At 36.0% G+C, this 14636-nt stretch overlaps 1 protein-coding gene and 1 long non-coding RNA gene across 2 annotated transcripts; both read right to left on the bottom strand.

Annotated features, from left to right (window-relative positions):
* Window positions 1-8627: 8627 nt before the first annotated feature.
* Window positions 8628-9672, bottom strand: LOC116126502. Its single transcript, XR_004127495.1, has 3 exons — window positions 9483-9672; window positions 9010-9235; window positions 8628-8754 (listed from the first exon to the last, which is right to left on the bottom strand). It is a non-coding gene; the product is annotated as an uncharacterized LOC116126502 (long non-coding RNA).
* A 291-nt stretch (window positions 9673-9963) lies between these two features.
* LOC116126552 (calmodulin-binding transcription activator 3-like) lies at window positions 9964-13978 on the bottom strand. The gene is made up of 11 exons (XM_031412228.1): window positions 13927-13978; window positions 13736-13855; window positions 13536-13651; window positions 13361-13449; window positions 12993-13035; window positions 12596-12797; window positions 12286-12488; window positions 12004-12174; window positions 11176-11930; window positions 10676-10936; window positions 9964-10257 (listed from the first exon to the last, which is right to left on the bottom strand). The coding sequence occupies exons 1-10, from the start codon at window positions 13973-13975 to the stop codon at window positions 10705-10707; spliced, it is 1980 nt and encodes a 659-aa protein (XP_031268088.1). The 5' UTR covers window positions 13976-13978; the 3' UTR covers window positions 9964-10257; window positions 10676-10704.
* Window positions 13979-14636: the final 658 nt, after the last annotated feature.

The raw sequence follows: 14636 nt of genomic DNA, 5'->3' as shown, positions 1-14636 counted from the left end.
CTTGAGCTAATCCCATTTACAAGTTAAGTGCTGCTTTCAAGTTAAACATTGTCCACAAGTTAAAGGTTGGCTACAAGTTAGACTTAACTTACAAGTTTTCCACTGTAATACTTATATAAAATGATTTTTCACCCGAAGGATGAACTCTTTTTTTTTTCGATTCATGTAAACTGCCTAGGCAAAGTTCATTTTGGTTCATCGTATTTCTTCTTTGTAATAAGTCTGATTGTAAAGCAAATAAAAAGCAATAAGATAACAGAGGACTTAGACTTGATTCTTACTTGCCGAAACTCTACTTCTCGTGTTCTTCTTTTTTCAATTCAGTCTTGTTATCCTTGCTGGCTATTTATAATCACACACACATTCTACCCAGTCTTGTCGTGGTCGACTTGCTGTCTCTGGTTATTGCAGATTTTCGTAGCAACAACATTATCCACTGCAAATTAACATATTTATTTAGTTTTGAAAATGTTTACTCTATCACTTAATCAATAAGATATATTAATTAATTATTAAAATCTTTTTATAAGAAAGAGCCAGAAGGAGAACGAGAAAGAAATAACAGTGAGAGTATTGGAGAGAGACAGTGAGAAAGAGATGAGAGTGAGATAGATGTCAAACGTTTATTTATAGACAAGAAATTACAGGTCATAGGCAGCCAACCTTTCACTTTTTATGCAATGAGGATTCCTGTCTCCTTTAGTATTTTGTTGATGAGTTGACCATCAAAGCAATATAATTCCTACACGTAGTGGTCATTCTTTAGCTCTCATGACATTCAATTTTTTAGTTAATGGATAATAATATGCCGATAATTTGTTACCTGTGAAAATTTTTTTGGAAATACTTTTGGAGTAAACCACTTTTTCCTCCCAAAATAATAGTTTCATGACACTTTTCCATCTATAGACTTTCAAAATATTATTTTACTACCCAAAGCACAATTCTATTAATAAATTTTGTTGTGACGAAGGGCACAAGATGGTTAAAAGTCTGTTATAAGTGAAGGTATGATGGTCAATTAACTAAACCCCTGTCGTCATCCCCACCTGTTTGCACCACTAATCGTTGGCCTCTCTCACTCTGACACCTAATTTCTCATCGATGAGCAGAGGCAATCGGAAAAATGATCACTAGGAAGAGGAAAAGCCTAGAATTACAACCCAAAACAAACACCAATCCGTAAATACAACTAACAACAATCAAATTCCCGTTCAATTTGAACCCAATCAACGCACAAAACAAAACAACACACGACTACAGGTAGACTTTGTATACATGATGTAGTCGCATAATATTATTGCTATAAGAAGAGCATTAAAGCTTTGTGTCCCATGTTACACATAATATTATTTATCTTTTTAACTATTTATCTTGTTTAGCAAGAGATTGTTTTGTACTTTTAAAAATCAAAGTAAGAATAAAAAGATACAAATTATAAATGATGGACGTACTTAAAGATACAAATTAATTAATATATCACGGCCCATGAGAATAATATACATATATGCATCAACATCTATAATTAGCAACAAAACATTACTTAACCCTTTCTTAGTAACATCAAAGGATTAATTATATATGTATAATTAACACCATTCCAAGCATGCAAACTAAGATTAATAAAATCATTTAACATATACGAATGAAGAAACAAAGAAAAAATACTCCAAGAATTAGGCATTGGAAAATGTACTGACTTATATTATTTGGAAAGAAGTGAACTTATGATTTGGCATCAAATTCTATGATTAGGACCTCGTTGATTTATTCATGTAACAGTTGGCTACAACCACTCAATCTCCATCTCTATCTCTTTCTTTACCGATTAAAAATAAACTAAATGACATAGGTAATACCCCTGGTTTCATTTATTCCAAATATCTACCCTTAAATTAACACAATTTCCTTTATTTTAATAGTGAAGGGGCAAACTGGTCTTTTTTTCCTCTTCCCTTCCCATTTCTTCCTCATTAAGCCTCCTCCTCCCATCTTCTTCTTTTTCCCTTCACACCTCCACGTCTCATCTTCTTCTTTTTCCTTCCACTACAGCTGGTTTCATCTAGTCACCATCATCAAAACCCCATCACCCTTAGCCGTACTAGCTCGCTGTTCACCAGTCACCCCTAGCAGTTTTCTAGCAACTTTCAGGCGAAGAAAATTGCCCCCTACCCCATTTTCCAACTCCCCGGCACCTCACCATCCCAACCCACTACCCCCCGACCACCTTGACTCCCCCTTTTGCCATTACCCTTCAACTCAAGTGTCGCACTCTGCCAACCTCTTTCTGCGTTCCATCACCAAAAATCTTCATCAAGCCACATTTAACTCATCAAAGAGCCCTCTCCAATAACCCATGCTTTTCGTCCCCGCTTTCTCACCTATCAACGTCGATTAGCCCCCTCTCCCTAGTGTTTTTATTTTATCTTTTGCTTTTGATTTTGTTTTATGTTTTTTTATTTTTTTTTAATTGAGATGGTGTGATATTTGCTGTTGCTATGGGTTTGGAATGGGGTGGTTTGATCGTGTGGTGGTTTGGTGGGGTGGTTTGGAAGGTGGGGTGGTGTGTTTGGCCGACTGTGGGATTTGGAATGGGGTGGTTGGTGGGTGTGTGGTGGTTTGGATGGCTATGGTGGTTTGGAATTGGGTGAAGTGCAATTTGGTAATAACATTTGTCAAAACTCAACAGTCATAACTGTGTTAATTTAGGGTGGGTATTTGGATAAATAAAACCAAGAATATAACTTGGGATTTGTGAACCTTGTGGGGAATATGTCGTTTACTCTAAAAATAAGAGAAAATCTTATAATATGTAATACATGATAAATTTATGTAAAGTGATTTTTTTTTTTTTTTTTTTTTTTTTTTTTTTGAGCTACAGTCAAGGGTGACAAGGCCTGTTTTTAATTATTAGGTAAATATTGATGTTTTTATTTGTTTTTTAAACTTTGGGAAAAGGGAAAATTGTGAAACGCAACTACCCTAGTGTTCTGCAAGAGATGTACCACCATATAGAATTAAATGTTTATTATCAATTATATGTCAAATTAAATGTTTATTATCAGATGAAATCAACTTTTTCTTGCAATAGTTCCAAAATGGGTAGAAAGTCAGCAACTAGTTTATTCCTTTGTTTTAAGTAATCTATTTCAATATATTAAATTTTTGGAATTACTACTGCCAGTTGTCCAATCTATTCCAAAATTAAATTTACCTTGGACCAATTTTTGATTTACCTCTAAGGCTCTAATGAATTTTTTTCTGAAAATTAATACATCTTGGTGGTGGCTCCTCCACGTTGAGTTGGCTGAGTGCCGCCACTCATAAACTACCTAAACTCAACAACGAAAGACACTCATATGGATTTTTCATAGTCTTCATTGTTGAGAGGTTGAATATTAGACCCCTTGGTTGTGTGTATATATATATATATTATTGTTCCATCATATTAGAGTACATAATTGTTATTTTAAGGACTAGATGCAAGCTTGTGCGGGTGTTGGTGCAATTCTGAGTTTAAGATATTTATAGTATAGGTTTGAATCAGAACTCTTGAAGTGGTAGCAGCAATTGTTTTTATTATTCATTCTAATTTATTTACTTGATAGTTTGTTGATTGTCCATCCTACTATTATACCGTATATAAAAAATGTTCTCACATAGTTGAAAACTATTTATTCTATGACTCTGACCAAAATGCATGAGTTGAATAGTAATAATCAAATAGATTTGAAATGTAATATTTAAATTATAACCAATAAGAAATATATTTCTCCATGAAAAAAAAATAATGTGAAAAAACATCCTTAATTAATTAATATTAACTTAATAAAATAAGAGAGAGATAAACAAATCAATTACCTGCATAACTGTCATGTCATCACTTATCATGTAATCAATTACTCCCTCCGTTTTTATATAAGTGTCGTTTTAAGTTTTTACACAGTTTTTAAGAAATCGAAAACTGTGCAGCGAATTGACTTTTTCATCATGTTGCATGAGGGAAAATTTTGTTTCTCCCTTTGCAACGCGTGTGTAAGACAGTGAAATATTAAAATAAAGAGAGACAAATTGTGAAAGAGAGGAGATGAGGGGAAGAGAAAAATAAAAAGAGAGAGAGGAGCGTAGAATGAAGATATGGGTCATTGAAAGAAGAGAACGTCGTTTATTTTGAAACAAATTATTGCCCTCAAAACGACTTTTATTTGGAAACAGAGGGAGTAATAATTAACGCTAATAATAACATACAAATAAATAAAATGAGAATGTTGAAAATTTGTAATATAAAACAATTTGTAATATATAATTATACATAAGTGTGGAGGATAAATGTTGGTCTCCCAATTTGAATCCATTAATAAAAAAGACTTAATTAGAGAGTACAAAAATTAAATTAAATTATAGATAAGATAAATTTAATCCATTCAATAAATAAAACAATAATGTTTTGTTATCATACAACTAAATAAAAATTGTACAAAATTTATTGTTCTCTGATTCCTTCAAGTAGCTAACAACTAAAAATTTGGTGTGCTAATGTGGTAGTGAATGAATCTCGAAATTTGGTACAAAGAGCTTAACTTCTTTAACTTCTTCAAAACTCGTAGAAATATATGTGTAAAAAACATGTTAATTGTGATATTTTATGTAGATGGGTGGTTCATGTTCGTTATTTGGTTCATTTTTATTAGGTGATATTGAAAATTGAAGAGATTTTGATGTTGTCAACAAAACCTAGGATAGCCTATCGGTGGGTATTCGCGTGTAGAGGTATCAATCATTATCGGTGACTTATAGTGGGTATTGGTCTTCCTATTGTAAACCCAAATTTAGTATTTCACTCATCTCGCAATAAATGGGCTTTAAGATTAGGAAGCAAACAAGTATAGGCTTAGAATTGGGCTACAGAATAATAAATGGGCTTTAATATTAGTAAACAAATTGACATGGGCTTGTAATTGCGATATAGTATAATAAATGGGCTTTAGTACAATAAATGGACTTTAATATTAAGAAACAAACTGATATGGGCTAAAAGTTGGGCTTCATAATACTGTAAATTACGACTCTCACTCTAATGAGTAATATTATATCTGTAATCTTTTTTCACAAAATTTCTCTCACAACTCTGACGTAGCAACTCGTAATTGGTCAACACTATAATTTATCAGCTAAGACCATTTATAAGTTGACCAAGTTGTTTCATTGGAATTGTGAGAGAAATTTAGTGAGAAAAGATTGTGGGTGTAGTATTAGTTTATTCTAATTTTCAGAATTTAGTAGCTACCTATAAATCACTTCAAGTTCAAGCGTTGAACTTTGCAGAACTCATATTGATGATTGATGGAACATAAATGATAAGATATAGGGATGAGAAGAATTGAAAACTTGTCAATAATGTTTTCACCCAAACAATAATTCTTGAAAAAACAGTCTAGGAGCTGTTTATAAAAGCTCCAGGGATGCCACCGCGAGCTCTACTTTTTCTTCAAGATAATCGCAAATTTCTTTGTGTCCAGTGGCAAAAGCCAAGTCAGCAGGTGTTTTTTCCCTGTGATAATTGGGAGGTGGAAGGCATAGTATTCCAGGAGTTGCACCTTTAGAGATGAGAAACTCAACTGTATGCTTTCTGTTATCAGAAGAATTTAGATTACAAATTATTATTTCACCATGTTTTTTATACAAGCAAAATTTACTAGAGCTAAAATTTACTTCAAAAGAAATAAGCAAGATGATTTTGATGGTGTTCACCTGTGACAATATGCTGCCCAATGAAGTGCGGTCCATCCATTTACATCAGCGTAATTGATATCTACACCTACATCAACAGTGCGCTTTAGGGTCTAATCATAACCAAGAGCAGCGCCAAGATGTAGCACACCTTGGCCACCCCCCATCCAACACAGTAAGGCAACTTCTGCAGTCATTTCAGAGGAGAATTTATCTTCTAAAGTACGTATTGACATCTGGCCCCAATCACCACCCTCCTCTTTTAGCAACTGTTCAATTTTACTGCACAACTCAAGAAATTTACTAATATTGCTGTGATCATAGTTTGGACAGACAGAAGTTTGAGACAACATGTTCTCAAATCTTATATGGAGACTTTCATGTGTAATGTCGCCAGAATTAGCTGCAGGGTCTTGCATTTGAAGATTAGTAGGCAAAATTAAATGAATGTAAAAGGGAAAAAGAAAGCAGCTGGAAATTAGAATTTACTAAATATTTGCTTCAGCAGGGAAGTATAATTAATATGTTATAGCTTGTAAATTTTCATACTGAGTATGTATCTTGTCACCAGCAATGGAAAGTCTAAAATGTAATTCCAAAGCATAATCCAAAAAACCTTGTAGAATAGAATTTAATGTCTTGGATTGTATGATTTAAAATAAAGCAATAACCCAATTACTGACTTTCAACTAATCTCGCAATTATTGGCAAAGAAAAGTTTGTGATGATCTAATAGAATTTGATAACAACAATATAATAGCATATAATCTCTATCATTAATACATTAGTTGTGCCCCAGAATCGGTTTAAAAATCAACTGTTCCGGACATTTACCAATGCTATTAGTTGGAAGGTCTCTCGATATTATTTTTGAGTAATTGGTAATTTTATAATGAATAAAGAATTTATAACTAAAGGGGAGAAATCCCAAACAAAGCAAATCCTAACGGACACATAGGACCACTAACTATAAGAACCAAATCAAGGATATGCAATCCTTTACAATTAGCAAGACACCCCAGCTGGGAATCAAGCCTAATCACAGCACCACACCCCAAGACAGCAAAAACAGCCAGGGGAGGAGCCTACACAAAACGGGACAAAAGCAGCTCAAAACAGCAGCCACACCGCAAGACAGAACAATCACAAATTACCACCCAATCAAAGCATCATCCAGCGGCCAACCCCCAGCCATCAAGAACTGCAGATAAAACACCAGCCCAGCCAACCATCAAACAACCAGGTAGGAGACCAAGCATGCAGGAAAAAACAATCAATCGCCAAATCCACAAAAAGCCTTTGGCAGCTGCCTTGAGGGAAAAGACAGTCCAGCCACGCCAACAAGACTGCAGGGAGATCTGACCACTCCAAAAGAAAACGCAAAAACATCAACCAAAGCTCCCACAAGAGAGCAAAACGCCACTGACTCCAACAGCGAGCAAGCCAAAAACCAACACAGCACCTCCAACCCCAGCAAGCCAAAAACCAACCCATAACCTCACCCCTCCCCCTACACCCGGCCGCAGCCCACCCACTCCAAAACCTCCTCCTCCCTCCTGACCAGACCCCATATCCCACCACATACGAAAACCCCACACCCAACACCTCCCATCAGCCCCCACCACCATCCTATCCACATAGCCAAAACACCAGTTCCAACCAAGCCCAACCACACTCTTCTTTGCACAGAAGCACACGCAAAGTGGCATAACAGTACACTCTCTAGACTCCCTAGAAGGAAAGACACCACCCACACACAACAGCAGCCGGAGATCCAACGTGATCAGCCACACCAAAATAAAAAACACCAGCCACAAGAGACATCACTGATTTCTATTACCCACCACAAGGCACCTCATCAGGATACCCCACTCCTCCAAAACTTGCTGAACTTTGGAGTTATTCTTAAAGGAAATGCTCATCGACCGGAGCCTAACCTGGTCCACAACATTTATCTCTCTAATTAATGGATTCAAATTGGGAGACCAACATTTATCCTCTACACTTAATTTGATTACAACTACTTGAGCTCCACTAAAGAGGACCAATTTAATATGAGTAAAAATAACATTATTTATTTATTTTAGACATTAATGTCACATTACACATACTATATGAAAAGTATTTCTTATATAAGCTATTTTATCAGGCCATTGGAACTTTCAGTTTTCTTCAAATCTTCCTCCATTAAAGAATAGTCTGAATCTATTTCCAAAAGAAAATCTAAAGGCTGCTTAACTTCATTTTGCTTGCCTAGATGTGCACATGAATTATTTTCAGATGTCTTTTTACAATGAAAATTAAAAGTATGAACAAAAATCAGTGAATGTAAAGTGAAAAATAAACTAGAAATTTGAAATAGCATTTACTGAATGTTACTGTAAAAGATGAACAAAGCTTTACTTTGACAATTTATTTAACGTTCCTGCCTATATTGAATAGTTGAGATTGAATAGTTGAGATGCCTAAAGCTTGACATATTGCCACGAAAAAGGAATTTAAAGTTTAGTATATCTCCAGTTTGAGAGCCCACACAACACATGCCCGATTTGTTGTGAATTTAATAATGCCTGATAGCTGGTCTTCAGAGAGAAAAGGATCCGTACCCAAGTGCGGTTGAGTGGAAATGCTACAACCATTAATCCTAGTCTCAATTTCAACTGCCTCAGAACCGAACTGCACATGACACTCATCAGCATCAGCAAGTTCCTTACTCATTACGCACTTAGGAATTTTCAATCTTCTTCAAACCTTCTCCTGCACATGACACTCATCAGCATCAGCGTGAATGGATTTCCCCTCTATAGTCGAAATTATTTCTGATTCTGATTGCAAGATGTGTGAACGTTCTGCATTTGGAACCTGTCTTTGAACATCATTTTGATTGCGTGGATGTGCACATGAAGGTGCAAAGGAATCAAGTAAATCAACACAATCAATGTCTTGCTCAGAAAACCTTGAAGTAAGATCTTGTGCCAAGTCTGAATATGTGAGACATTTGCTAGCAGAATCATTTTCGAATGTCTGTTGACAAGAAAAATTAAAATCTGAACAAGAGTAATTGAAGTTAAAAGAGTTATAGAAACATGATTTATCAAGAGAGCGCTAGATTTTTCAGTCCTAACAGCTTCCAAAGCATCTATTCTTGTCACTGTAATGTAATTGCAAATAAAAAAAACCCAAAAGATCTGTAGAACGAACCTTATAGATCATTTTCTATTTTAAACACTTTCTACCAACCTTAAACTATTGCAAAAAAAAAGCTATATGATATTGTACCTGCTACTCCCCATGGACCTGTAGGTGACTCCCAAACTCCTGGGATTCACCAAAACTTTTGGCAAAAAGCTGTTCCAAAATTCCACCTTGTTAAGGAATGCTTCCAATGGTTTTGGTTTGAGTGGAAGAAAATGATGGGTGACATTGAGAAGGAAGAGATCCAACATTGACATCACAAATTTTCGCGAAATGATTCCATGACTGGAAGTCAGGAATTTTCTGAGGGCTGGCACAAAAGGACAACATAGCATAAAACATCAAATGTGCATTCTCAAGTATCAGTATATTCTATCTAAGCCATACAGGATTTGCAGAAGGCACAAAGCAAACAAGGAAAAGCCTTAGTTACCAATGGTAAATCTTTTAGAAATGAATTATAGAGGAGTACATGTTTCTGAGCACAGTAATTCATTTCAAGTAATATAAAGATGAAAAACTGAGCAGTGCAGAATATAAAGAGAGAATTGTCTAACCTTTACTTCTCGATAGTGGACAAGAACTGTGTTTGAAAGCTCCCTGCAGTGGCCAATAAGGGTCTATTAAGTAAGATATCACAGCAAAATTTTGCAGAAGCCGAACATTTCTGATTCCGCAATACTATTTACACAACCCCACGGCATCTTGTTTCGAGCACAAATAACTAGCTCTACTTATGAAATCAACAAACAATAGCTCCATTGAGCACCAGAGTTGCCAATCTAATGTAAGTGAACCCCAACGAACTAAATCTCAGAGACTTACTCTAGGAGCATCCAATAACTTCGTCTTTGAAAGTTTCCATTATCTTCTCCACGGGCGCAGTAGCATTGCGACACGTTTACGCTCCCCGCCTGAAAGATTAGTATATTACCCCCCGCATCAGTGCTTCATATTTTCAATAAAAAACCAATTAATTAATTTTGTTACTCACGCTCAGTTTTTCATGAGATTCTTTCACTGTCTTTCCATCTTTCTTATTCCTCCACTTATGGCCATCATTTCTAAAGTATCACCACCTTCCGATCAAAAAGAAAAATCGAACCACCTGAAATCACAAATGTAAATCAAACCGAGATATTGCGACAATGAATTTAAAAACTATTTGCTAAAACTCTCTCTTTCCTTACTTGGCGGCAGGTTCGGAGACTGAAGAGAAATACGAAATTTGTTAGAGTTTCGAAGCAATTCACAAATCTCACGTGGATGAAGCCATTGATGTCGTGCTTCTAACAGTATCTGCTCAACATCTGCATTCGCCATAGATTCTAACTATTCCATTTCCAGAAAAAATTAAAATTAACACAAAATGATTGAATTTTTGTCACCTGGTTGAGCTACATAGGCATACCGCCTATTCCCCGCCATTAACAATAGGGTTTTTGTTAAAATAAAAGGTAGGACCGTTATTTATAGGATAAAAATAAAATTTGCTTTTGTGGACTGAACACTTACACTACGCGTCTCCCCTGACTTTACAGAGTTTATTCTTTTATTTACCCCAGTCGCTTACTTTACTTGTTAAAGACACCATTTAGTAAAACGCTTTCTTGCTATCAGAGTGTCAGTATGGTTACTATAGAATGCACATAGATTTGATTTTATATCTACAATTTGAGTCTGCTTATTAGAATTTCCATATATATATATAAACTAATAAGCTTAAAAAAATTTGTGCAAGAAGGCCAACCTGCTCTCGAGATCAGATTATGTGGGAATTTAACTACTTTGGCTCCAACAAATTCTTAAATTATCTCCATCCTTTTGGTGCAAACTCAGGGATGAAATGTGAGAACTCAGACCAGAGTTTGCAAGATAACCAATAATTGCTTGGTGTCCAATGGCAGAAGCCAAGTCGACAGGTGTTTGGCCTGAAGGATATATGGGAGTTGGATTTGATAGTGCTTGAGGAGCTGCACCAAAAGAGATGAGGCACGCAAATGTATGCTCTCTGGAACACAAGAAATTCAAGTACCAAAATATTAGTAACAAAGCAATAGGGAGAATTTCGAAGACCACACTTCAAGGTTTTGATTTATTAATGGCTGGTGCTCAAACTCTCCCAACTTGAGCATTCTGTTAAACTTATTGTCATAGCCCAGCTCTTCCTATATGGTGCCTTGAATAATAAAAGGAAGGCAGGGAAGAAGCAATTTAAACATATAGAAAGAAATTACTAAAGGCATTTACCTGCCACTATATGCCGCCCAATGAAGTGCAGTCCATCCATTCACATCGCGAAAATTGATATTTACACCGGCAACAATTGTGGGTTCAATGGCCCAATCATAGCCAAGAGCAGCAGCGAAATGAAGCACACCTTGGCCACCCTGATCTAACACATTGGGACCTTCTCCTCCTTCACCTGCCTTCTGCAAGAGCCATGCAAGCAACTTCTCCTTGAAAAACTTCTGCAGAAGCTTTTCCTTTACCATTTCTGATGAAAATTTTCCTTCTAAAGTATGTATTAACATCTGGTCCCAATCACCACTGTCCTCTTTTAGCAATGTACTGATTTTACCGCTCATTTGAGATACTTCATTTGCTTCGCCAGGATCATAATCTGGAGTAGGAACATCAACCGAACTCAGACAGAGTAACTTTCCAAATCGTATACAGAGACTTTCAATTCTGATCTGACCACATTCAAATTCTGGCAGTTCAGTGCAAGCTAACCCAACTTCTTGTTCAGGATTATGGCAATCAAGAAAACCATCAACCATTTTTTCTGCCGAAACTTCCACTTCCCCAAACATAGGAGACCATCCACAATTTTTTGCAGTTTCCTGTATTTGTGGACCATTTTGCATATCAAGTGAATCAAATATAACATCACAATCAATGCCTTGCTCATAAAACACTGAAGTAAGATCCAGTGTCGAGTCCGAAAACAAGTTCTGATCCATGGGCTGCTCGGATAAATGAATAGCTTCATTTTCAGTGTTCTGTTTATAACAATAAAAATTAGTCTACAAAATTAAACATTGAAGAGCAGATAGAATATAAATTACAGTCTACCTGGATTGCTGAGCCGATATATGACCATTGTGGTGGGAACTTGGCAAAGCTTTCAAGCCGATGTTGGGAGAGATCTCTACCGCGTTCATAGGGATCCGAGGGAATGTCGGAACCATCACTCCTCTCACCATCCTCTGTTCTAAAGTGATAATAAGAATCGCTCTCTAAATGCTGCATTTAAGATCATTTTGCTTGTCAGGATGTGCATAAAAAGACTCATTTCATCTAATAGTAAACATTTGATGCCAATATAATAATCCTACAAGCTGTATCATTTATTACCTGTCTACCCTCTTGAATCTTTTCTGGACTTCTGAACTCCGAACATGCATCAAGGTTGTCAGGAAAAAGCTCTTCCAGTATGTGATCTTCTGATACAAATATGTTTTCTGTGGTGTCAGTTTGAGATGGTGAAGAAAACAACAGATGATGAAGAAGCTGAGAGTCAAATTCGGTAGCCCAATCCTCCAAGGCATCTCCTGCAACTAGCAGCAACCAACAAACATATTTACAAAGTTATACTGTATCTCTTGCAGTACATAACACAAGTGAAATTATATGTTGATAACCTGTAAAAGCTACCAGAATTTACTTGATTCAGCATTCTCATGTTCTAAATTCTTATTAGCACTGCCCGGGCTTGTTGCATCAGTAGTTTGTAAAGGCAATTGGTAACTGTTAGGATGGACACCGCAAGACAGAGAACCTCTTATCTCCAAATTGGGTTCAATTTCATTGGAATATTGAGTGATTTTTTTAGTCACTTTGGTGCAGTTAAAATTTCTCCTATTTCCCTGATAATTTCAAAAAGAAAGAAGAAAATAAATTGAGGTTTGCAGAAGGACATGAGGCAAACAAGAACATGCTTATAAGAGGGAAGAACTACATAAATCTAATTAGTGGAGGATATGTTTCTGAGAAAAATAGTGTAACTTGCAGAGAAATACAACGGTAATTAAGATAACAGACTTGATAGGACAAAGTGCAACCTTTGTTTCTAGGTAGTGGACAACAACTATGCTTGAAAATTGCCTGCAATAGTAGTAAATTAGATAGGTAGCAGAAAAAAGAGAGAAGATATCACAGCTGAAACTAATGACACTAATTTGTAAACAGACATCCCGGCCATTGAAGAACAGAACCCGGGAAGTTGAATAAGCAGATGAATAGTATTAATCAAACTAAACAATCATTATCATTCAAATTGGTGCATCTCAAACATATAAAAAAAAACTATTGGAAACCCTACAAGATAACAAAAAGATTATAATATTATCATCAACCAGCAGCATCCTCTATCCCAACTAGTCACTCAAATCAAGTCAAGAACTGTGAGAGTAAAATTCTAAATGCTTACTCTTTGAGCATCCAGTAAATACGTCTATGAAAATTTTGATTTTCTGCTCCATGCGTATAGTAGCACTGCAACATGGGAACATTCCCAACCTGAGAGAAAAAAGCTGCGTGCATGTTGATCTTTCTTGTTCAAAGTTAACTTCGAATAAACCATTAATCAATTTTGGTAAACTAACCTTGAGCTTTTCGTGAGCTTCCTTGACTGTCTTTCCATCACTTCTCTTGCTCCAGTTATGGCCATCTTTTCTGAAGTATCTCACGACGTGCCGATTAAAAACAAAAACTGATCCACCTGAAATTAGAAGTTAACCTAAATCAAGCCAGTATGTGTTAACGATATCAATATGGAAAAAAATAAAATTCAAGATGAACATACTGGGAGGCCTTTTATGAGGTTCAGAAGCAATAGGAATCTTGCTACTGTTTCGAATTATTTCACAGATTTCGGCTGGATGCAACCATCGTTCTCTGGCGTCTCTCAGTATTTGATCAATACCTGCAGATTCTGCATTACATTAATCAATCAAACCAATTAAATTATCCACTCAACATAAATAATTCCATTACTCAGTTGAGTGGCAAGAGCAAAACGTCTCGAGGCCCGAGTATGCGCCATTGACTTGACTTTATTTATGTGTTAACATAAGTACTTATCTTAACATGCATTGTTCCTTTTATTAGAGCGGAAAAGTATATTACTGTTGATTAACGCTGCGAATCTATGATGCCATCCAACGACTTTGCTTAATTTACTTTATTAAATAAAAAGACACGCGCTGCTTATTTTGTTTTTATCCTTGGAAAAAAAAAAAATTAGGCTGGATTTGACGTCCCCGACTCCCCTCATTGTCTATTGATGGTTCTAACCCCTTATCCCTTAATCAAACACTTAATTTAAACTGCTTCTTCTCCAATAAGTTCGGCGTAATTAATTGAGGGCTCCCATTTTTCAGTAAGTCAAGAAAATACCAATGTCTCTCCCCATCCAACATCATAAGCCAGGGCGGCAGGTGTGATTCAGTATCGGAATTGTTATCAGTGAGGAGCATAACTGTTTCCCCTCTGGAATTAAATCTAATTCAAGAGTTAAATTATTTTTGTTGCTATGGGATGAAAACAATATATATAATGATAATCATGTAATACACAAACAAGATTCGATACGGAAAGTGCGTGGAAACCAAAAGCTAGCCACCCTAACACCGAAAGTGACAAAAACAAGGCCGCAAAGGTGCCTGTACTTTTTACTGGTAGGAGTCAAAATCTTTTTTTTTTTT

The sequence above is a fragment of the Pistacia vera genome, unplaced genomic scaffold, assembly GCF_008641045.1.
Source record: "Pistacia vera cultivar Batoury unplaced genomic scaffold, PisVer_v2 Contig180, whole genome shotgun sequence".
NCBI classification, from domain to species: Eukaryota; Viridiplantae; Streptophyta; class Magnoliopsida; order Sapindales; family Anacardiaceae; genus Pistacia; species Pistacia vera.
The sequence above is the reverse complement of the archived record's forward strand: the minus strand, read 5'-3'. Positions and strand labels throughout refer to the sequence as shown.